This window comes from Salvelinus fontinalis, chromosome 1 (assembly GCF_029448725.1).
Source record: "Salvelinus fontinalis isolate EN_2023a chromosome 1, ASM2944872v1, whole genome shotgun sequence".
NCBI lineage: Eukaryota > Metazoa > Chordata > Actinopteri > Salmoniformes > Salmonidae > Salvelinus > Salvelinus fontinalis.
Genome location: NC_074665.1, coordinates 27939219 through 27960981, shown reverse-complemented (window position 1 = coordinate 27960981; position 21763 = coordinate 27939219). Strand labels below are relative to the sequence as shown.

Genomic DNA, 21763 nt, shown 5'->3' with positions numbered 1-21763 from the left:
AATCTACCATTCCAGTGTTTTACTTGCTATATTCTATTTACTTCGCCACCATGGCCTTTTTTTGCCTTTACCTCCCTTATCTCACCTCATTTGCTCACATTGTATATATACAAATTTTTCTACTGTATTATTGACTGTATGTTTTGTTTATTCCATGTGTAACTCTGTTGTTGTATGTGTCGAATTGCTATGCTTTATCTTGGCCAGGTCGCAATTGTAAATGAGAACTTGTTCTCAACTAGCCTACCTGGTTAAATAAAGGTGAAATAAAAAATAAATCTGCCACCTTGCCTCAACTTAGACAATGGCTCATTAACTGTGGAGGAGAACTTCTCTTAAATAGGTATGAAGAACTGATTTCAAGGAAATAGTGTTACCCGTATAGACAAGGTAAAAGGCCAGGGTCACCATGGAGTCGAGCAAGAGAAGAAGGCCCCAGAGTGCAATCTGCAATGGCTCCCAAACACCAATGTGGACCAACCAGTATTTATCAGGTGACCCTGGCATTTCAGGAGAGAAATGGCCTCCTTCAAGAAGATTACAGTTCAGCCTGAGAACCAACCCTCTCTATCATCCAGCTGACCCTAAATGAGTTATTCAAGGGCACATGAGTTATTCCGCCATAAAGTACTCACTCACACTTCTACATGAGAGCACGGTGGAGCAAATTCTTAATGAGGAGGGAGGTCCTCCTCGCGTATCTAAACACGTTTCTAGATGTCTAGCCACAAGCTTGAGGACTATGGTAGGACTACGGTATCATGAGGACTACGGCAGGAGCTTTAGTGCATCTGATGTGCTCAAGACAAGGCTGCAGATGCACCTGGAGGAAGGAGGAGAGCAGAGGTGTGAGGACAAGGAACTGCCAAAACTCTCCGAGCCAAATGTTGCAGTCATGCAAAAACTGCCATTCACACATGGACTGTTATCCAAGGTGCAAGTCAGCTAGCGCTAAGTTAGTTTTTCTTCCTATTGACCTTTTCCAAAATTCTCAAATTGGAGCGCCTTAGGGTTTTTTACAAAGGGAGGAAGCAGGATGTTGGTGTACATTCCGTATCACCCTTACTGGCCACAAGCAGAAGCTGAACATATTTTAACACTGACTTATGGTCAGTGATTGTCTGGGAAGAACTCTTGGGTCTAGTTGTAACGTACAACTGCCTTAAATGATCATTTTTAGTGCAAGGGATTAGAGCAGCATAGCAAAGTCACAAAGAAACAGACAATCTTCATACTGTGCTCCTGTTTGGAGCAATTTATAACAACTTTATTGCAAAAATACAAGTTCCATCTGCCAGCACAGCATTTACAAACAAAGTCCAAAAATGGAAATCGGTCAACCCTTCCTTTATACTACTAAGAAAACCCATCGTCTTAAAATGTAAGGTCGAAGGCTATCATTATCTGCACACACAGTTACACTGTTCAGCTTTTGCAGTATCTGTTGATAAGCATGTTAAAAAAATAAAATGGACACATCAGTTACCTTCTGTTCTACTGACAATCCACGAGGGGGAAGTGTTGCTTAATGTACACAAACGAAGGAGTCATTCCTTTTCATTTAAATGAGTCTCACTAAAGTCTTTGGTTAAGAGTTTAGCATCTGCAACGGTGCAGAGTTACATTTCAGTTTCCGAGACTTGTTTTCCCTAAAGAAGGACACCACTCACACCTGATGAATTGCACAGCAGTTGTGCATCCTAAATTCTGTATTAACTATACGATTTTAGCAGTTGTTTTATCTTAAGACACTCAAAACCTTTCTTCCATAAGCTCCATTTTCTTCATATTCCGTCAGTCATATCTACAGTGTAGAAAAATAAGTGTAAAAATATTCCAAAACAAATCAGCAACATCGTAGATAGCGACAAAACATAATTTTGTAATTTCCTTCATTTCAGATTGTAGATAACCTAAGTGTATTTTGTAAGGCTGTAGCTTTCTTTCCCTCACAAGTCAAAAAAAGCGACTTCACTCTAATTGGGACTCTAATGATCCATAAGTTTACACCATCAGATCTAAAATCTGCCTCAAAAAACGAGGCAAAGTTGGCTTTTGTTGTATTCCAGAGCTCTAAATCAGCATCTTAGTCATGTCTGGGTTGAGATTTGAATTAGGAACATTAAAACTAACCATCTCCAGTGATCGCGCATCACAAAAATTAAAGAGCAAGAAAAATGGCTCGAAAAATGGCTCTAGCATCAAGATTCAACTAGTAAGATTTGTTAAAAGCCATTGAATTGACAGTTTTATAGTCAGTTCCTATTTTGTTCTCTTTAAAGTATCCTAAAATACAGATGTGTACACTGTCATTACGTTTTCTCTAAGAGTGTAACCCTCGGTAATGTACCTCCTTAGCACTCAGGATCAGCATCTAACCTACACAAGTACAAAAATAGGCTAACATTGAGAGTCTCCCGTAACAACGGGAAAAATGTCAGTAAAATTAAAACAGCAACCGATACAATTATCTTAACACTTCTGAAGTGCACTAAACTTGTGTTAACGCAGTTAAGTAAATTCACTGCACTAAATCTCATATATACTTAATATATTGTACACGAAGCTCCGAGGGACTCCCTCAGTCATAGATCTGCTGAACCATGCATAGCTGCAGGGCTGTGAAAAGCCCCGAGAGAAACGTCTAGGGTCCTTAGCCCACACACAGGCTCATTCTGCAAGAGGGCTCTAGTCACCAGACAGTGCTAGCTAGTTGAGAGAATGCAACGTACAGCAGGTCTATGGCAGAGTATACACAGGTTAGGCCTGTAGATTAGTTTGATCATCTACACACTACTTACCCAGAGCTCGCTAAAAATGATAAATATAGTAATACAGTAAGTAAATAGCGTCGGTATACATTAAGGAGAGGGTTGGCAGAGATGGGTCGGTGTGAGAACGCAGCCTTATGACACATCCCTTTCACTGTCTCACACCTGTTCAGTGTTTTCATGACTGACAATAAAACGTGTACAACTTCAACTGTACCTCTCACTCCGCCTTGCCCTCGTCCCCACCGTGCAACTCAACTTCCATCTTCATTCTTCGTCTGCAACAGGCTTCCTCAAACAATGGGTTCATTTGTGACCCCTGGGAACATCAGTGTAACCCTAAACTCCAGCTGTGTTGGCGCTGATGTGTTTATGGGGTGTCCTAACCTCCCAGAAGCACAGTGCCTTAATGGCCGTGTACTCTTATAATCTCCACCGGCACAGCCAGAAGAGGACTGGCCACCCCTCAGAGCCTGGTTGCTCTTAATTTTTCTTCCTAGGTTCCTACCTTTCTAGGGAGTTTTTTCTTCTTCTTCACAACGTGCTTCTACATCTGCATTGCTTTCTCTTTGGGGTTTTAGGCTGGGTTTCTGTATAAGCACTTTGTGACACTCTGCTGGTGTAAAAAGGGCTTTAGAAATACATTTAATTGACTGATTGAGTGCCTCTTGCCATCCACCTCAGTGGACACTACACAGCCCCACTTCCACCCAGCCTGGACTCTGACCTTCCAATGCTGGATCACATCCTCTTTAAATAACCTTAGATGACGAGCAGCCATTAAGACTAAATATAAACTCTATAGAAATATACCAGGTTAAGGACCAGATATAGTGGTTGGCCTGTCTGGTTAAAGAGGGTTGGGGTGGGATGGGGGCTGGGGTTATACTATAGACATTAATTGATGTGAAACGAAAGGGCCACAATCTGCTAGAACAATGTGTCCCAAGATTGCTGTGAGCCTCCTTAACTGCATTCTACAACAGCAGAGTCTGACATCTAGAGCCCAATGGGGAACAGAGAGAGAAAGAGTGTGTGTGTGTGTTGGGAGTAAACTGGGTCCGTTTGCAAGGTGACGGTGAGCTGGATCAGCTGACAGGCCGGAAACGGGCCATGTAGACCCCACAGGACTGGCAGTAGTGACGGGAGGGCTCGGTGGGCAGCTGTTGGCACAGGGAACAGAGCTGGGCACTACCGGGGCCACGGGACGATGCCATCATACGGGGGTGGTCATGCCTCTGGGTGGGCTGATGGAGGGGGTGGGCATGCCGCATGGGCATGGACGGTGCTACCATCCTGTAGTCGGGGGTCCTCCAGTCATCATCCGGGGGTACGTCCAGGCGGAGGGGCTGGTTGGAGGTCTCGCTGGAAAGCCGGTGGTGGGCTGGGTGGTGTTGTGGTTGTAGACGGGAAGGTAGGGTTCCATTGATCCTGCTGGATTGAGGGGGCTGCCTGTAGCCATTGATGGCGCCACTAGGGGGAGCAGAGCGGCGGGGGTGGGAGAGGGTGGCATAGCCCATGTCTGGGCGGCTGTAGTACCCAGGGCCCGGGTTGGGTCCTTCCCTGGGCCGGGGGAGAGAGGAGGACCAGGATGGAGGTGCCCTGGGAGGTGCCCGCGGCAGCGTGCCGTAGCTCAGTGCAACACTGTGGTAGTTTTCACGGGAGAAAGCTTCACCCCGGTCAAACACAGCCAGAAACTGGTCTCCCTTCTGGTGATCTCCTGTGGGGGCAGAAAATCATTAGAACACAGCAGAGGACTACCACAGTAGAGGCACACCGAGAAACTCACTGGACAATCAAAGTTCTGCTAATGTGTTCCTATCCCCTGTCGCATTGTTTTGTGCCATATTCTACTGTTCTACCCTAGCAGAACAAATATACTTCATTATTGTTAATGGCACATAAACCCGGTAGTATGACCAGACATACAGAGACAATGGGAGGTATAACAGTCAAAGTGAGTGTTATGTGATCCACTTCCCATGGCTGGTAGGGCCAGCATGGTGCTGTGGTCTGATGACTGGAGGTGGTGGAGGTCGAGGAGGCTGATGGTTACCTGAGCGTCCCAGATAGGGCCCCGCGGAGGGGGGCCGTGCTGCCTGCTGAGGGGGGTGCTGGGGCAGTGCTGGGGGGCTGTAGTGGTGGTGGTTGCTGTGGAGGTATTGGTGTTGGGGTTCGGGTGGAGCGAGGTGGGTGGAGGAGGGAGGGGGGTGCAGGGAGGACGTGCTAGGATGACGTGCGGGGACTCGGGATTCCGCATGCTTTGGCATCCTGGTAACTGGGGGCTCCTTTTTATTTTGTAAAAGTCCAGAGTGAGAGTAAGAGTGAGAGTGAGAGTGAGAGTGAGAGTGAGAGTGAGAGAGAGAGAGAGTGAGAGAGAGAGAGAGAGAGAGAGAAATCCACCACAAGGTGAGAATACCCAGCAGTTGTGAGGCAGGAAAGAGATGGGGATAAGAGGAAGACAGATGAGTTAAAACGGGTTGACAAGGGACCGCTGACCCACACTTCCGTGAAAACAGCACAAAAACAACAGTCAGGAGTTCAATGGCAGTACAAACCTCACCATCTATTCATATAACGCAACAGTGCCATGTCTAGTGCTGTTCTTTGTTCTTCAGCCAAAGAACGTAAGCTGAACACAAGGTTAAAAGCTGATTGGATTAACTAAATGAACAAAATCAGCTTGGAGCATTTTGCTGAGTGAAGATCACGCCACTAGGGGCTCTATCACAGCACAACATGGCAGTTGCATTATGTGAACACCAGATGGCATTATGACATTATGAAACCATCACATTCACTGGGAGGGAGGTGTGATGATGATGATGAGGTACATTGATGGTACATGACATGATGATGTAATGATGTGCTCACCCAAGGTAACGCAGACAGCACTGAGTGGGATTGACAGCTGTGGCCTTTCCTAGTCAGGAACTGAGGCTCACGTGTGAGGCTCTGTGTTTGTGTGCGTGACATATGCACACTGTGTGTGTGTGTGTGTGTGTGTGTGTGTGTGTGTGTGTGTGTGTGTGTGTGTGTGTGTGTGTGTGCGTGCGTGCGTGCGTGCGTGCGTGCGTGCGTGCGTGCGTGCGTGCGTGCGTGCGTGTGTGTGTGTGTGAGAGAGAGAGAGAGAAAGAGTGTGTGTATGTGTAACTCACAAAGCTGCGGGAGGGGGCGAGGAGTTCGGGTCGGCCCCCTATGACGGTGCCACTCAGACTGCGGGCAATGCGGCGGAGGTTCTCAGCACTGTAGTTCTTGTCATCTCCCAGTGGTCGCTCACATGACCCAGGCTACAGGGACACAACAAACACATTGTGTGAAACACACTCCTACACACACGCATGCACAACAGGGCTCAACATTCAGGGCTGCCCGCTGGCCTGGCATCTTCTGCCGAGCTCACCGGGCCAGTTAGTCAAGCTTTCATATGGCCCGCTTGGGCCAGTACATTTTCAAACTCCAAAACGGACAAATGATATTGTATAGTTATATTTCATCCTTGATCATCTTCCCGGCGTCAGACACTCCACACTTGCTTTCAATCAGCATTCGGTTTCCAAGCATGAATGTCAAACTCTCCCTCTCCGTCTCGAGTGACCTAGGCTACGTCCAGGCTACTCGCGCCAGACCAATTTCAGCAGAGGCAGGAAGCCCGTCAATTCAGTCCTTAACCTGCTTTTCAGTCTTTGATAATATAAGGCATCCTACACAGAGATGTCACTATTAGCAAAGGAAGGTTTACGTAGGCCTAGGCCTACACTATGGAGCTGCTTGTCATGGCATGACAAGTATTTACACAGCTCACTTGTTGGCTAAATACAGGAAGAAATAAAAGTGTATTAGGCATAAATAAATAAAATATAGGTGTGAGTTCAAAACATTCAAATTTGTGTCAAATAGCCTACATATCCGATAAATAGCCCATTAAGAAATAGATGTGGGATTCAGTCCAGTCAGGATCCGAATCATAGCGTGCCAATCATGGTCCGTGCTATACGGGATCCTGCCCGAATGGTGAAGGTAAGGGTTAAAGTTAGGGTTATGATGTGGGTCATGGTCAGGGTAAGGGTTAAGGGTTTGTCAGCTTGTCAGATGACATTGAACAAAATGTAAGCGCACAAACTAGGCGAACATTAAATAATTAGTGTATCATAGTAGAAAATAGAGAGGGAGAACGAATAGAGAGAACAAAACAATGTTTCTTATCCGTGCCAACCGCCTGGTAAAAAAGAGAAAAGCAGGACGATGGAGGATGAGCTAAAAGGAAAATGACAGGGAGCAAAAAAGAGTGAGGAAATTTCAGCCTCTAACCACGTTTCCATCCACAGTTTTTATGAGTGTAAAGTCATACCATATTTACGACAGCTGTAATGGAAACAGGAAGTAATGATAATTTGTTTGTTCGGCATGACGGGACCTTTTTTTATGTGCAATAAAAATAATTTATGCGAAAAATGGCAATGGGAATGCCTTTATGTGCAAATATTTATATAATAGGCCTAACCATCTTATCGACATAAACTTGGAGTCACGCGATGATATGGTGTGTGGTCCTTCCACTATGACTTGGGAAACCATGCACTTTATTAGGCTACAGATTAAATCAATTATGATGAACTTCACATGGTGCTCCTTTCCAATAACTATCGAGGGTCTTATTCTGGAAACATGATGACTGATGCTTGGTAGAGTTGAAAATGCGATGGAAACAATTCATTTCAGATTTTTATTTGGTACATGAAAACGTGCGCGAAAAAGTACAATTTGTGTGCACGATCACGCACTGATTTTTGTCCATTTGTTGGAAACACACCACTAGCTAGGTTTCCATACAATTTGAGACAGATTTTCATCTGCTTAAAACAATATCCACATTTTCCAACCAGAGATGTTTTGATCAAAATGACTTATTGTGGATAAAATTCTGTGCGTAATGATGTAGTGCACATCAAAATAACTTTTGCGTTAAAATTTCTATGTACTGAATGAAAAATACAACTTAAATGGGTTTCCATCACATTTTCTAAGCTACTGATGGTTTTGTCACAAAAACTGTTGTGTTATCGGTGGCGTGTAATTTATATTTTGTCTTTCTGTGTTTCATCATTTTCCTTCAATTCGCAAGAGGCTGAATGTATCTCACCGGAGAAAGCATCCAAGCGAGTGAAACAGCGCCCCTCTGTCTTTCTATGTGTAGGCCATCTATCTGATGCTGTCTGGTCCAAACGAGTATGACATTGTTGTCGCCCGTAGCATTGAAAGGAATGCAAGGGAAACCAGCGAGCATTTGGCCTCCCTTGATAAAAAAGTAGACCAAATTTGCCAATCAGCGTTGAGCTAAACTGAGCAAGCTCAACTAAATGGTCCTGACGCACCAAAAAAAAGTGTCACGGGAAGCCAGCTTGGATTTTGACGTCACTCCTATAATATCGCATTGAGAGCATACGTCATTGACAGAAACAACTTGAATTGTTGCATCTCGTTGTGTTGTTGTTCTCCGGTGTCTAGCTAGCTAGCTAGCTAAAGTTGTCCCTTTCCTAAATTAGCCATGGATGGAGATAGGGATTTGGACTTGTGGTTTTATTTAATTCTCTGTAATACATTAATTCTCCATTAATTAATACATTGCTGTGCCCCTGGTCTGAGAGGAGGGAAGTTCAATATGTAGAATGCTAACGTTAACTAGCTAACGTTGCCCATGAATGGAAGTTAGGCTAGCGAGCAAGCATTTTAGCCAGGTAGCCTAGGACAACAAAAAATAAAACGTGTACTGTATGACACAGTGATCGACCGTTTCTTCAACATGAAAGAGAGGAGGATGGCATTGGCGTTTCTCTACAAGTAGGGTGAGTCAACATAATTTTCTACTTGCACAAATGTGCACACACACACACACACAAATCAGAAGCATGGACAGCCACATCATATTTAGCTTACGTTGATTGTACTAAATTGTTTTTGGTATCTTTTAGTTGTCACTGTAATAGACTAAGCAGAGGTGATTTGATGATGTTGAAATGTTGAAGTTGAAATTATGCTGGAATAGTTGAGGCAGACCATTTTTTATTGGTGTTCCTGTCGCTGTTAACAGGCCCAATTGTGACCACAATGTACCGAAATCATGAATTTCTCCAAATGCATACCGAGAATCAGTGTATATTGTTACATTCTCCCCTTCCGACAACCTACAAGCCTCAGCCAATGCAACTCCGCCCCCTGGGCTGACACCGAGGCTGGCAGTGGGCCAGCCTTCACTATTCCTCTGTCATCACACACAGCGTACCCCATTACTCTCTTCCCTTCTGTGGTCATGTAACTAGAGCCATCTGTATATAATACTTTTCCCGATTCCAATGCTGTCTCTTGCAAACCAGGCCTCGGTTTTGGAGTAATCTGATCTGGGTCACATGTATGTGATTCACCCTCCCCAGGCAACGGCATTAACGACGCAGGATTCAAAGCACCAATCTTCTGAAATTGTAGATTTTCCCCAGTTAACGTTAACTCCCATTTTGTCCATCTGTGGTTCTAAATAAATAGTTGTAGCAACAAAAAAAATGTAAACCTGTTTTTGGTTTGTCATTATGGGGTATTGTGTGTAGATTGATGAGGGAAAAAACAAGTGAATCAATTTTAGAAGAAGGCTGTAACGTAATAAAATGTGGAAAAAGTCAAGGGGTCTGAACGCTTTCCGAAGGCACTGTACACTATTTATGATGGTGTATATCAACATCATCCCGGACACCCTTGACCCACTCCAATTCGCATACCGCCCCAACAGATCCACAGATGACGCAATCTCAATCGCACTCCACACTGCCCCTTCCCACCTGGACGAAAGGAACACCTATGTGAGAATGCTGTTCATTGACTACAGCTCAGTGTTCAACACCATAGTGCCCATTAAGCTCATCACTAAGCTAAGGACCCTGGGTCTAAACACCTCCCTCTGCAACTGAATCCTGGAATTCCTGACGGGCCGCCCCCATGTGTTTAGGGTAGGCAACAACACATCTGCAATGCTGATCCTCAACACGGGGGCCCCTCAAGGGTACGTGCTTATTCCCCTCCTTTACTCCCTGTTCACCCACGGCTGCTTGGCCAAGCACGACTCCATAAAGTTTGCTGACGACACAACGGTGGTAGGCCTGATCACCGACAACGATGAGACAGCCTATAGGGAGGAGGTCAGAGACCTGGCAGTGTGGTGCCAGGACAATAACCTATCCCTCAACATGAGCAAGAGAAAGGAGATGATCGTGTACTACAGGAAAAGGAGTGCCAAACATGCCCCAATTCATATGGACGGGGCTGGGTGTGGGCCGAGTGTTTCAAGTTCCTTGGTGTCCACATCACAACAAACTATCATGGTCCAAACACACCAAGAAAGTCGTGAAGTAGGCACGACAACGTCTTTTCCCCCTCATGAGACTGAAAAAATTTGGCATGGGTCACCAGATGGAGAGCATCTTGACCGGTTGCATCACCGCCTGGTATGGCAACTGCTCGGCATCCGACCGTAAGGCGCTACAGAGGGTAGTGCGTACAGCCCAGTAAATCACTGGGGCCAAGCTTCCTGCCATTCAGGACCTATATACTAGTCTCAGAGGAAGGCCCCAAAAATTGTCATAGACTGTTCTCTCTGCTACCATGCGGCAAGCGGTACCAAAGCACCAAGTCTAGGTCCAAAAGGCTCCTCAACAGCTTCTACCCCCAAGCCATAAGACTGCAGAACAATTAATCAAATTGCACCCACACTATTTACACTGTTCTGAGGTGGTGGGGGTCTGGGTCTGCCAGATAGACGCCCAGGGTTCACTGCTTGGGGATGAAGACAGAACCAGGCAACAGAAGAGGCTCTGGAGAGAGAGCTTGAGGAGTTTAAGACGAATGGGGGGAGGAAATGAAGCATGGGGGGGGGGGGGGCTATCAAATTCACACAACGACATGCTTTTCATGAAATGATTCCTTTTAACAAAATGTTGTGCCATTGTCTTTTCTTCAGTTATCACAGGGCATCATGTTGAGTCCGGGTCATCCTCTGACAAAACAAGACTGCAGTCTGAGCTCCATTCAATGATGATCAAAGCCCAGCATCCAATCAAAACAGTTATGAATATGCGTGTTTGTTCTGCTGCACCACCACACCAATACAATATTGGCCAGGTGGTTACAATGTTACAGCCAGTAACTTTGAAAAGCCTCTGACCCGGTGTGCCACTGGCAAATTTACCTGAATGTCAAGCCCTGCATAAAAACATGCATGTACAGACACAGGGACTGACGCAAACACATGCCAGTCCGCCCACACACACACACACACGTCACTCAGATACAACCTTCACACATCCGCACCAAATCACCAAGCAGCCTCAACACACACAGCTTTGACCATGCATCACCACACACAGCCCTGAAATTCACAATCAGCCACATGTAGGACAATGAACGCACGCACACACGCACGCAAACACCCTGTGGATGCCAACCTTGTTGTGTTGTGTGGGGCTGCTGGTGTAGCCTGGCGTTCTGTAAGCATATCTCTCTAACTCGGCTGTGGGAGTCTTGGAGCGGCCAGGTGCAGCCAGCCCAGACAACAGCTTCCTAGCCGCTGCAGATACAACACAGAGACACAGTATTAGTTGTGGATAGCTCGAACTCACTTACATTTTTATCCCTCATCATATCTACCTTTTTAATTTTTAATTTTTACAGTTGTACCATACATCACTGGTCAGTGAGTATACTTACGTTGCTTGTTGGCAGTGGGCTGGGGGCTGACTCCGCGTGGGGCCCGGTGCAGGCTGGTGGCCTGAAGGCTCGCCTGGTACAGAGAGTCTAGCTCCGACAGCTCCTCACAGGGCGACCCAACCACAGGGGCAGCTTGGGAGTTGTAGTAGCGGGTCACGTTCTCTGCCCAGCGCTCCACTGGCATGGCGGCACCTGGCATGTAGTTGCCAGACACTGGGGAAGGGATCCGCCCTGGTCTGATGGGGGTGGATGGAGAGCAGTGGGAGTCTGTAGGAGGGGCGTAGAAGGGGGAGTCGAAGGCGGCCGGCTGGTCCAGGCTCCAGCCGGACCAGTTACGGGTGGGAGGGGGAGGAGGAGGGCCGAGCCTGGAGGTGTTGGAGGAGATGGGGACAGGGGAGCTGTGGTTCTGATGGTCTGGAGGAGGCTGAGAGGGGCCCAGGGCTGGCCGTCTGGAATAGGCATCCTCCATGTTGGCGTCGCCCCTTTCCTCTGAGGTGTGGCTGACTGGAGAGGGTGTCCTGGAGTGCGGGCGTGGGGTGGGCAGAGTCGGGGCTGGGGGGTTACTGTTCCAGTGTGAGGGTGCAGCTGGCTGGTGGTTGGGCAGGGCTGGGGTCTGGTCATGGCCTCCCTCAGTAAAGCTCTCGTCCCGGCCATTCACACACAGGGCAGGCAGGGACACGGCAGCGTGCTTGTGGAGGGGTCTCACATGAGTACAGGAGTTATCTAGCACGCCTGACATCTCCAGTCCTTCCCGGCGCCCCCACGCCTCCGCTATGAACCCCCCCATGGGTGACCCTGTGTGAGGGCTCGGGGGCATAGCGACAGGGGGGTGGCTCAGGGGCTCAGGGAGTGAGTTTGTGCTGGAGGGGAGGGGCTTAACGTAGAGAGGAGAAGGCGTGTTTCTGACGGCTTCCGGGACTGCTTGTGGTTGGTCCTCCTGGGCGTCTGTCAACAGTATTTGGATTGGGACAGGCTGTTCACTAGGAATGAGGAGGAAAGAGGCTCATGTTATGGGCTGGTTAGTGAATGATGGCGAGGCATCTCTCGCATGTCTTTGCTCTGAAACAGAGGAGGATTTTGTATTGTTTACTATACATTACTAAATATTACTTTGTATACTATACACATGTTCCAGGTCTAAAATGTTAGTGTGTGTGTGTGTGTGTGTGTGTGTGTGTGTGTGTGTGTGTGTGTGTGTGTGTGTGTGTGTGTGTGTGTGTGTGTGTGTGTGTGTGTGTGTGTGTTTGTGTGTGATGTCAGTGTGTCCATGGGAGTCCGTGTGTGCGGGTATGTGAGTTGACTGTGCATGCGTGCGAGTTAACTGTGTGTGTGTGTGTGTGTGTGTGATGTTTCTGTAACAGATGGACATTTTAGAGCTTTGGCACAGGTGAGCCACGGGGATGGCGGGGGTGGCTCAGAACCGGACCCCTGGAAGAGGCACTCGTGTCTGTGGACCCCCTAGGACCTGGACTCACAGCAACCTCCACAATAACTAAAGAGTAAACACCCACACACAACCCTCCAAACAACACAGCAGCACTAGCTACACTGAATAAGAGATGGCATGAGCAAATATTTGAAAACCTTAAAACACAAGGGTAAAATTGTGTGTTAGGAATAAATTATGCTGTATTAATGGTTAGATTTGGAATCAGATTAGCACACATAGACCTACTGTAAAGAACCTAGGTTAAAGAAAATATAACAGCATTTCTCCCTTTGTTCGTATGCACATTGAACACACCTTCTACATACAAATCAATGGTGTCTTTCCTATTCTACCTGCAAAACATTTTGCATGTTAAAGAATAAACCAGGACTGTGTGATCCCTTGTTCCACTCCTTCCAGAGTCACATGAGGAGCTCAGCCACGGGTGTGGGCTGAACAGGTGAGGTCAGGTGGGGGATGGGAGTCACAGGACACAGACAGGAAACAGTGCTGGTACCTGGGGGGCCCCTGGGGAGAGGGACAGGGTTGATCCTGCTTCTCTGTCTGCTCCTGATCCTGTTGCTGGGGTCTGTCTTCCTGCTGCTGCTGTTGCATGCGCTGCTGCAGGCCCCGCGCTCTCCTCATGCACTTTTGCAGCCGGGCCTCAGCCACTGTCCTGCTATGGGTGTTAGCGCCACCCTCATGCATGGGAAGCCTGAGTTTAGCTACAGTGCGAAAAAAAAAGGGGAAGGAAAGCAGAAAAGAAAAAAATATAGAAAAACGCAGAAAATAAAGAGCTGCGTTATGGGGATGCATGCAAAAACACTTGGCACAAAATCAAATCATAGGATTAGACTGTTGAAATAATGACGTGGGTTTGGGAGGGGTGTGTGGATGGGTTTTGGGGTGGGGGAGGACACAAACAGGCACCACGCTTGGTGAGTAAAATGGATGTGTGTGTGTTGTAAATTAAAATGGACACAGGCTGATGATACACCCTGGGGAAATGAAGATCCACACTGACTCTTAACAAAATATTCTGTTTATACGGCAAATGGTTAAATCATATAGAATAACGTTAAATTAATCAAATCAAAGTGAACTGTGTTAAGGCAAAACAATTCAATTGATAGTTTTAAGCTGATCCCCTCCCTTGGCGCAATATATCCAAGAAGACTGAGAAGAAAATAAAGGCTGTTCCTCGGTATTTCGACTCATATCACGGCGGCTGAACTGAGAAAAATAGCGGCTATTTTTCAAACTCTTTGTCTTGGTTAGCGGGCGAAATATCTTTAGTTCAGACGTTTTTAGTAATCGACTTGACTTGCTGTAGATCTTAAATTGGGGAATGGGCTTTGTGAGACGAGGGGATAGTGGGGTGCCTGACAAGGGAAATTGTGTGTGTGTGTGTGTGTGTGTGTGTGTGTGTGTGTGTGTGTGTGTGTGTGTGAGTGTGTGTGTGTGTGTGTGTGTGTGTGTGTGTGTGTGTGTGTCTGTGTGTGTGTGTGCGTGTGTGTGAGCATTCCTCAGTGGACGAGTGAGGAGTATCAAACACACATTCAAGACGCTGACGACAGAGACAGTGAAACTGTGAAAGTCACATCAAAACACAAAGACATTAGGAAACGAGGACACACACAGACAGAGAGACCACACTAACAACAGACTCGCTGCCATGTTGACATAACAGACCCAGGCCACATTGTCCTAAATGAGCCTTGGGAAGACTTGGTTGTCATAGGGCAGGATTCCCTGACCCCTCCCTCTCTGTGCTACCAGGCAGGCTAATAACCACGGTGATGGGAAAATATCCTGGCGACTCGCCTCGTTTCATTATCATCAGACAGGGATGGTTGGTAGGCAGAGGGCTGGAACCTTATCAGCCACCCCGAACTTGTGTTTAGACAGACCAATATGTCTCTTCCCCTAGTCATTACTCAAGACTTAGGTGGTATTTTAAGTTCAGGACTCTTATTGTAAGTCTGACTGGACAGAAAGCACAAATGTCAAGATATTTGGATAAAACAAGAGCTATAGTTGCGGGCACTAAAAGGGTTTTGCAACAAACTATCGCTAGGAGACGATAGAGCACTGTGTTGCACGCGCATTGCAGCAAGTATTCTGCCAATACCATAAAGTGGCACTCCAGTCTCATTTAACACCTGATTTACTTAACAAAAGGCACCTCTCAATAGGTGGTCCAGGTAGGTTATGACATAGCACCAGTGATGGAGTGGGCATTCCCTCTTTTGTTATCTATTGCTCCTCGAGCAAAGGGGGAGGCCGTTGAAATCACAACTTCCCATCAGACCAACTCCTTGAATGCCCTACTCCTTGAATTTTGCAGTTGTGTCTACCCTTTAGTGTGTGTACTTTACTGTATTTATACTTGGGATATCGCTTTTCAATAGTAATTATTTTTTATTTTTTTAATCACTGGAGGTCATCTTTAACCTTTTGGGTATAGATAGTCAGATGACTGGTTCAAACCAAGTGACTCTGTGGCCTGAAAGTAGGTCTTTGTCATATAGGACCCTCCAGTCCACACCAAAGGTCAAATGACCACACCCTTCTTGCAGCATAGCTGTCTTATGCGCAATAGTGGTAAGGACTACAGGTGAAACCAACAGAGACACACATGGACAGACACACAGGTAGGTAGATAGGTAGGTAGGTAGGTGGTGGTATGGTGTTCTAGCGGGTCGACTGGGCTGGCAGCAGGCACAGGGAAGCAGGTCAGGTCTACTTACATACAGCTTCATTAACCACAGACAGAGCGGCGGCCACCTCGCCAGCCTGCTCCAGTCGCAGAGACTGGTCTAGCAGTAGCTCAGCGTCCGACACGCACCGTTCATAGCCGTCCCCTTTGCCTAAGAAACACAGATATGCACACACACCAAAAGCAAAGCTCTTTAAACACACCCAGAAAGATATTTTAAACAAAAAAAGGCACACCTTGGGGTGGGTTCAGTTAATGATATGACTTTGCAACACTTTGAAGATGGAGGACGTATTGTTCACTTCAGGATCGCCTGACCTAAATCCGTGTATACTGCTACAAGCCCCACTAGTTCAATCCGATTTCTCTCCACTACAAAACGCAGCGAACATTCAAACGCGCTTTTTAGCCCTTCTACGCTGTGACTGGGCCACTGGCCGGCCACACATTCTAACCATCTGAATGAGGAAACTTCCAATTGTGTGGGTGGGGGGGGGGGGAACAATGCTCTTTTTTGTTAGACAACAGCAGTCCCATTTTTCAGCCCACTCAGGGTGCTTTCGACATGAAGCACTCAGACACCTGCTCCATAAAGAGACACACAGCCAAACCCAGGCGGTGTGGGGCAGGGCTGCCTCCGGGGGAACAACTGATGCAGCTCTCTGTTCTCTTCTGATTTCCACATGCTGTACTAGGGTCACTAAACCTGTTACTCATGGGCTTCAGAGTGGAACTCCTTTAGCTGAGCAACCAGGCTGGGTCTGGGGCCTTACCCTGGTTCTGTAGCTCGTCCAGGTCCATGAACTTGCTGGGTCTGGGGTTGAACCCCAAGGCGGCCTCCTTTTCCTTCTCCTTCCTCCTCTGTAACTCCTGCTCCCTCGCTCGCCTGGCCACCTCCTCCTGCAGCTCGTCCAGTTCGCTGCGGCCTTCTCCCGCTGTGCGACACACACACACACACGTTAATATCGTAGCTTTCTATAATGGTCCCTGTTCAATAGCATGACAAGACAAGGCAGGGGGAAGAGGTGTGAGGAGTGACAGTGTGTACACTTCATCACACTTTGAGCACACAGAGATACAGAGATGAATTAACATAAACCATCTGCTCAGAGTTCTTAATGAATATACAGTGCATTCGGAAAGAATTCAGGCCCCTTGACTTTTCCACATTTTGTTACGTTACAGCCTTATTCTAAAATGGATTAAATGTTCCCCCCCCCACATCAATCAACACACAATACCCCATAATGACAAAGCAATAACAGGTTTTTAGTAATTGACAAATTTAATAAAAAACACAGAAATCTTACATATTACAATTACTCAGTACTTTGTTGAAGCACCTTTGGCAGCGATTACAGCCTCGAGTCTTCTTACGTATGACGCTACAAGCTTGGCACACCTGTATTTGGGGAGTTTCTCTGCAGATCCTCTCAAGCTCTGTCAGGTTGGATGGGGAGCGTCTCTGCACAGCTATTGTCAGGTCTCTCCAGAGATATTCGAACCGGGTTCAAGTCCAGGCTCTGGCTGGGCCACTCAAGGACATTCAGAGACTTGTCCCGAAGCCACTCCGGCGTTGTCTTGGCTGTGTGCTTAGGGTCGTTGTCCTGTTGGAAGGTGGACCTTCGCCCCAGTCTGAGGTCCTGAGTGCTCTGGAGCAGGTTTTCATCAAAATTCTCTCTGTACTTTACTCTGTTCTTCTTTCCCTTGATCCTGACTAGTCTCCCAGTCCCTGCAGCTGAAAAACATCCCCACAGCATAATGCTGCCACCACCATGCTTCACCGTAGGGATTGTGCCAGGTTTCCTCCAGACGTGATGCTAGGCATTCAGACCAAAGAGTTCCATCTTGATTTCACCAGACCAGAGAATCTTGTTTCTCATGGTCTGAGCCCTTTAGGTGCCTTTTGGCAAACTCCAAGTAGGCTGTCATGTGCCTTTTACTGAGGAGTGGCTTACGTCTGGCCACTCTACCATAAAGGACTGATTGGTGGATTGCTGCAGGGATGGTTGTACTTCTGGAAGGTTCTCCCATCTCCACAGAGAAACTCTGGAGCTCTGTCAGAGCTCATGGCTTGGTTTATCCTCTGACATGGACTGTCAACTGTGGGACATTGTCTATACAGACAGGTGTGTGCCTTTCCAAATCATGTCCAATCAATTGAATTTACCACAGGTGGACTCCAATCAAGACGTTGAAACATCTCGAGGATGATCAATGGAAACAGGATACACCTGAGCTCAATTTCGAGTCTCATAGCAAAAGGTCTGAAAACTTATGTAAATAAGGTATTTCTGTTTTATATTTGTAATAAATGAGCAAACATTTCTAAAAACCTGTTTCGCTTTGTCATTATGGAGTATTGTGTGTAGATTGATGTGGGGATAAAATAATTTAATCCATTTTAGAATGAGGCTGTATCAAACGTGGAAAAAGAGAAGTCTGAATACTTTCCGAATGCACTGTACACACCCCAAAACAGACACAACTCCACCTAAAAAGACACACATTGTGGGAAACGCACTCACAGACGGACTCAGACCTACCCAGGCTTGTGTGGCTGTTGCCCCTGCATGAAGCCTTGACGTCCTGCAGGAGAGCACTGCTGCTCTTAGACTTGGGCACGGTGCGCCATGATGGACCTGAGCTGGAGCTGGAAGGCTTCTTCAGACCGGTGTCCCTGAGAGAGACAGACAGAGAAGTCAGTCATACAATACACAGTTCATCGTGTAGCTATCAGTATTTGTGAGTCTAGCCTTTTCCGATACGTGAGTTACTATCATCTAGAACCTTTCCTAGCAGTTTGTATATGCTCTACTGTACCTATGTGTATTAGCAGCATTGGGTCCCTCGCTGAGAGGCATGTCCAGGCTAACAGGACTGTTACTGTTCCTCTCGCTGCTCTCATAGCCACTCTCCATCCTCTGGATGAGCCTGGGGGGCTGCTGCTCCATGTTATGGCCCCTGGTTGTTGGCAGGGTCCAGGAGGAGGCCATATTACCAAAGGGCCCCTGTCCTTGTCCAGTGACTGACCCCGTGGGGCCCTCGGCTGGGGCCCCACTGTCTTCAGGCAGAGTGGCCCCTAGGGGACTATACCCAGCCTGTCTACGTCTCTCCCTACTGAAGATACTGTCTATATTGAGGGCCTCTCTCCGGGGCCTCCAGGCCGGTCTGTATCGTCCCCCGGAGGAGCTGGACTTGGACTCACTGCTGGTGCTGTCGGCCTCCCAGTCTCTGGCCTTGGTGGTGGCCCCTGACTCGGCCCCTAGACCCCCAAGGGCCCCGGAGCCCGAGGAGGAGGCGGAGAGGGGGCGACTGTGGATGATGTTGCTCATGGTCTCCTTGAAATCCCTCAGTCGACTGGAGGAGGAGGACTTGGGTGCGGTGCGAGGTGCTTGTTGCTCCTTCAGAGTCTCCCCTATAGAAGCCAGGGAGACAGGAGAGAGAAGAGGAGTGAGATGGAGGGAGGGAGGGAGACAGATAGAGAGTGGGAGATAAATACATTAGTGGTGTGATGTCATGTGTTGATGGGGAGGGGTGGAAAAAGCAAGAAAATAATAGGATGAAAGTGCAACGCGAGTGACAACTTTGGTGATAACGGCTAACTGGACAGGACAAGAGAAAAATGGTAAAGACACACAGATTACAGTATACTACAAGATACCCTCCTCCTGTACCTGTACCTGATCTTCTTGTTAAATATGTAAAACCCAAATACTATGAACTACCTGCGAAAGACTAGAGGCACTGATTCTGATGAGCTCTAAGCTGCTAGATACAGTATAGTCTCCTGAGTCATCATGCTCTTCTGTCATAGATCACTTGTCCCCTGGCTCTGCCGTGTGATTGGTCCCTAGTCTCTTGGCTCTGCCGTGTGATTGGTTCCTTCGTACCCTCGCTGTGGTAACCTGCCGACGAGGCTTCGTCAGTCTTAGAGCCCCGGCTCCTCTCCTCAAGTCGCCTCGGACGACTAGAGCTCCGCTTCCTGTCACTGGCCCCGCCCTTCCTGTCCACTGTTCCGCCTTTCCTCAGAGAGTGGCACTGCACTGGCCCACTGTCCGTCACTTGGCCTTAGGGAGGAGATTTTTTTATGACCGTTTACATGGTTACGACATGCGAGAAATGATGACACATAATCCATGACGAACATGATTGGGTAATGGCTGTGGCTTTAATCCTCTGTACAGTACATACAAATATGTATTGAGTATGTTTGGGTGAGCATTACATGCTTAAACCTAAGTAGTTGCACGTGTGCATACATGCAAGGTAAAAGCATGAATAAGTACACAGTTTAGTCTGTGTATATAAGAGGAGGCTGGTGGGAAGAGCTATAGGGCTCATTGTAATGGCTGGATTGGATTCAATGGAACGTGGTTTCCATGTGTTTGATACCATTCCAATCTAGCACTCCAGTCTTTACAATGAGCCCATCCTCCTACAGCTCCTCCCACCAGCCTCTGGTGCATAGGCCGGGGAGTATACTCTGTGTGTGTGTGTGTGTGTCAGCATGTGTGTATGCGTGCAAGCATGTGTCTGCGTGCATGTATGCGACTGTGTGTGTCTGTGCATACTTGTGTGTTTGAGTGAGCTTCAGACCATATTTATGTTTGTGTGTGCATATATATCTACCCTGTCTGTGTGTGTGCATATATATCTACCCTGTCTGTGTGTGTGCATATATATCTACCCTGTTTGTGTGTGTGCATATATATCTACCCTGTCTGTGTGTGTGCATATATATCTACCCTGTCTGTGTGTGTGCATATATATCTACCCTGTCTGTGTGTGTGTGCATATATATCTACCCTGTCTGTGTGTGTGCATATATATCTACCCTGTCTGTGTGTGTGCATATATATCTACCCTGTCTGTGTGTGTGCATATATATCTACCCTGTCTGTGTGTGTGTGCATATATATCTACCCTGTCTGTGTGTGTGCATATATATCTACCCTGTCTGTGTGTGTGTGCATATATATCTACCCTGTCTGTGTGTGTGCATATATATCTACCCTGTCTGTGTGTGTGCATGCTATTCCTGAACTCCTCCTCCTACTACCTGTGGTCTCCAGGCTGCTGCGGGAGGCTGAGTCGTTGTCTGGGTTACATATGACGGTTCCCTGGGAATCAGAGGAGAAGTAGCTGGCCATGGACTCATGGTGGGAGTGGGAGTGCTTGTAGGAGTAACTGTCTGTCGACGAGTCGGTGCGCGTGTCACTGGAGATGGACGGCTCGCGGCCTGTAGACAACAGCGGAACAGACACAGACAGCCATCAGAGATAACAACGAGGACACACGAGCCAGGACTTAATCAGCACAGTACAGTGAGCAGGAAACAACCGCTTCAAGAAGGAGAAACACGTGGTGTATAAATTGCATTTGTTTTACTTTAACTACTAGTTCCATTTGAAAGAAGAAGGAAGCAAATACTATTTGAACACAGGTGTGGTAATGCAACAGCCATTCTGTGCGTGTAGCAAGTGATCTCGTGTGACGCGAGGCGTCTCCTACCCGAGTCCTCACTGTCGTAGTATGACCTGTTGAAGTGGTGCAGGTCAAGGCGGGAGGGCAGGTCCTGCACTGACACGGGCGTCCCCCGGGGGTCAGCGTAGAGCAGTAGCAGGGGCTGGTAGTGGCCCTTGATGCACCGAGACACCACGTCCTTCCACTTGGGCCCGATCTGCCCGGGAAGAGAATAAACTATGTCACGGCTTTCCAGGGAACTCAAAACAAGTGGTTAGACCTGAGCATTCAGGCCCATCCCTGAAGTGAAACCTCAAACTGTTCGGAAAGATTAGAAAAGACAGACACCCAGAAAAGTAGACACAGAGCGAAGCGAGTGAGCTCCCAAAAGAATGAGTGTTAGTCAAGTCCACAGTTACAGTACAAGTACAATAGCTACTGCTAACATTAACTGACTCTTTAAGCGCCAGAGGGGCCATTTTCCAACCCCTCTTACCCCAACCTGGTTTTCCCGAATGCACAACGAACGCTCTGCCCTCGTTCAGCACAGGAATCTGTGACAGGAAGTCCCGATAGCGCTATCGTATCAGCCAAGTGTGTGTGTGTGTGTATGTGTGTGCGTATGAG

General features: G+C 47.4%; 1 protein-coding gene across 1 annotated transcript in view; it reads right to left on the bottom strand.

The window, feature by feature from the left end:
* Positions 1-1228: 1228 nt before the first annotated feature.
* Positions 1229-21763, bottom strand: part of LOC129851803 (inactive ubiquitin carboxyl-terminal hydrolase 54-like) — an 85286-nt gene continuing 64751 nt past the window's right edge. Inside the window, exons 9-21 of the mRNA XM_055918225.1 lie at positions 21185-21353; positions 20733-20912; positions 19564-19740; positions 18494-19088; positions 18217-18350; positions 16444-16605; positions 15702-15821; positions 13469-13676; positions 11523-12502; positions 11261-11382; positions 5930-6061; positions 4828-5059; positions 1229-4491 (exon numbers count right to left, since the gene is read on the bottom strand). Coding sequence (XP_055774200.1) covers positions 3860-4491; positions 4828-5059; positions 5930-6061; positions 11261-11382; positions 11523-12502; positions 13469-13676; positions 15702-15821; positions 16444-16605; positions 18217-18350; positions 18494-19088; positions 19564-19740; positions 20733-20912; positions 21185-21353 — 3843 coding nt within the window. The 3' untranslated portion in view covers positions 1229-3859. The remainder of the gene's footprint in view (positions 4492-4827; positions 5060-5929; positions 6062-11260; positions 11383-11522; positions 12503-13468; positions 13677-15701; positions 15822-16443; positions 16606-18216; positions 18351-18493; positions 19089-19563; positions 19741-20732; positions 20913-21184; positions 21354-21763) is intronic.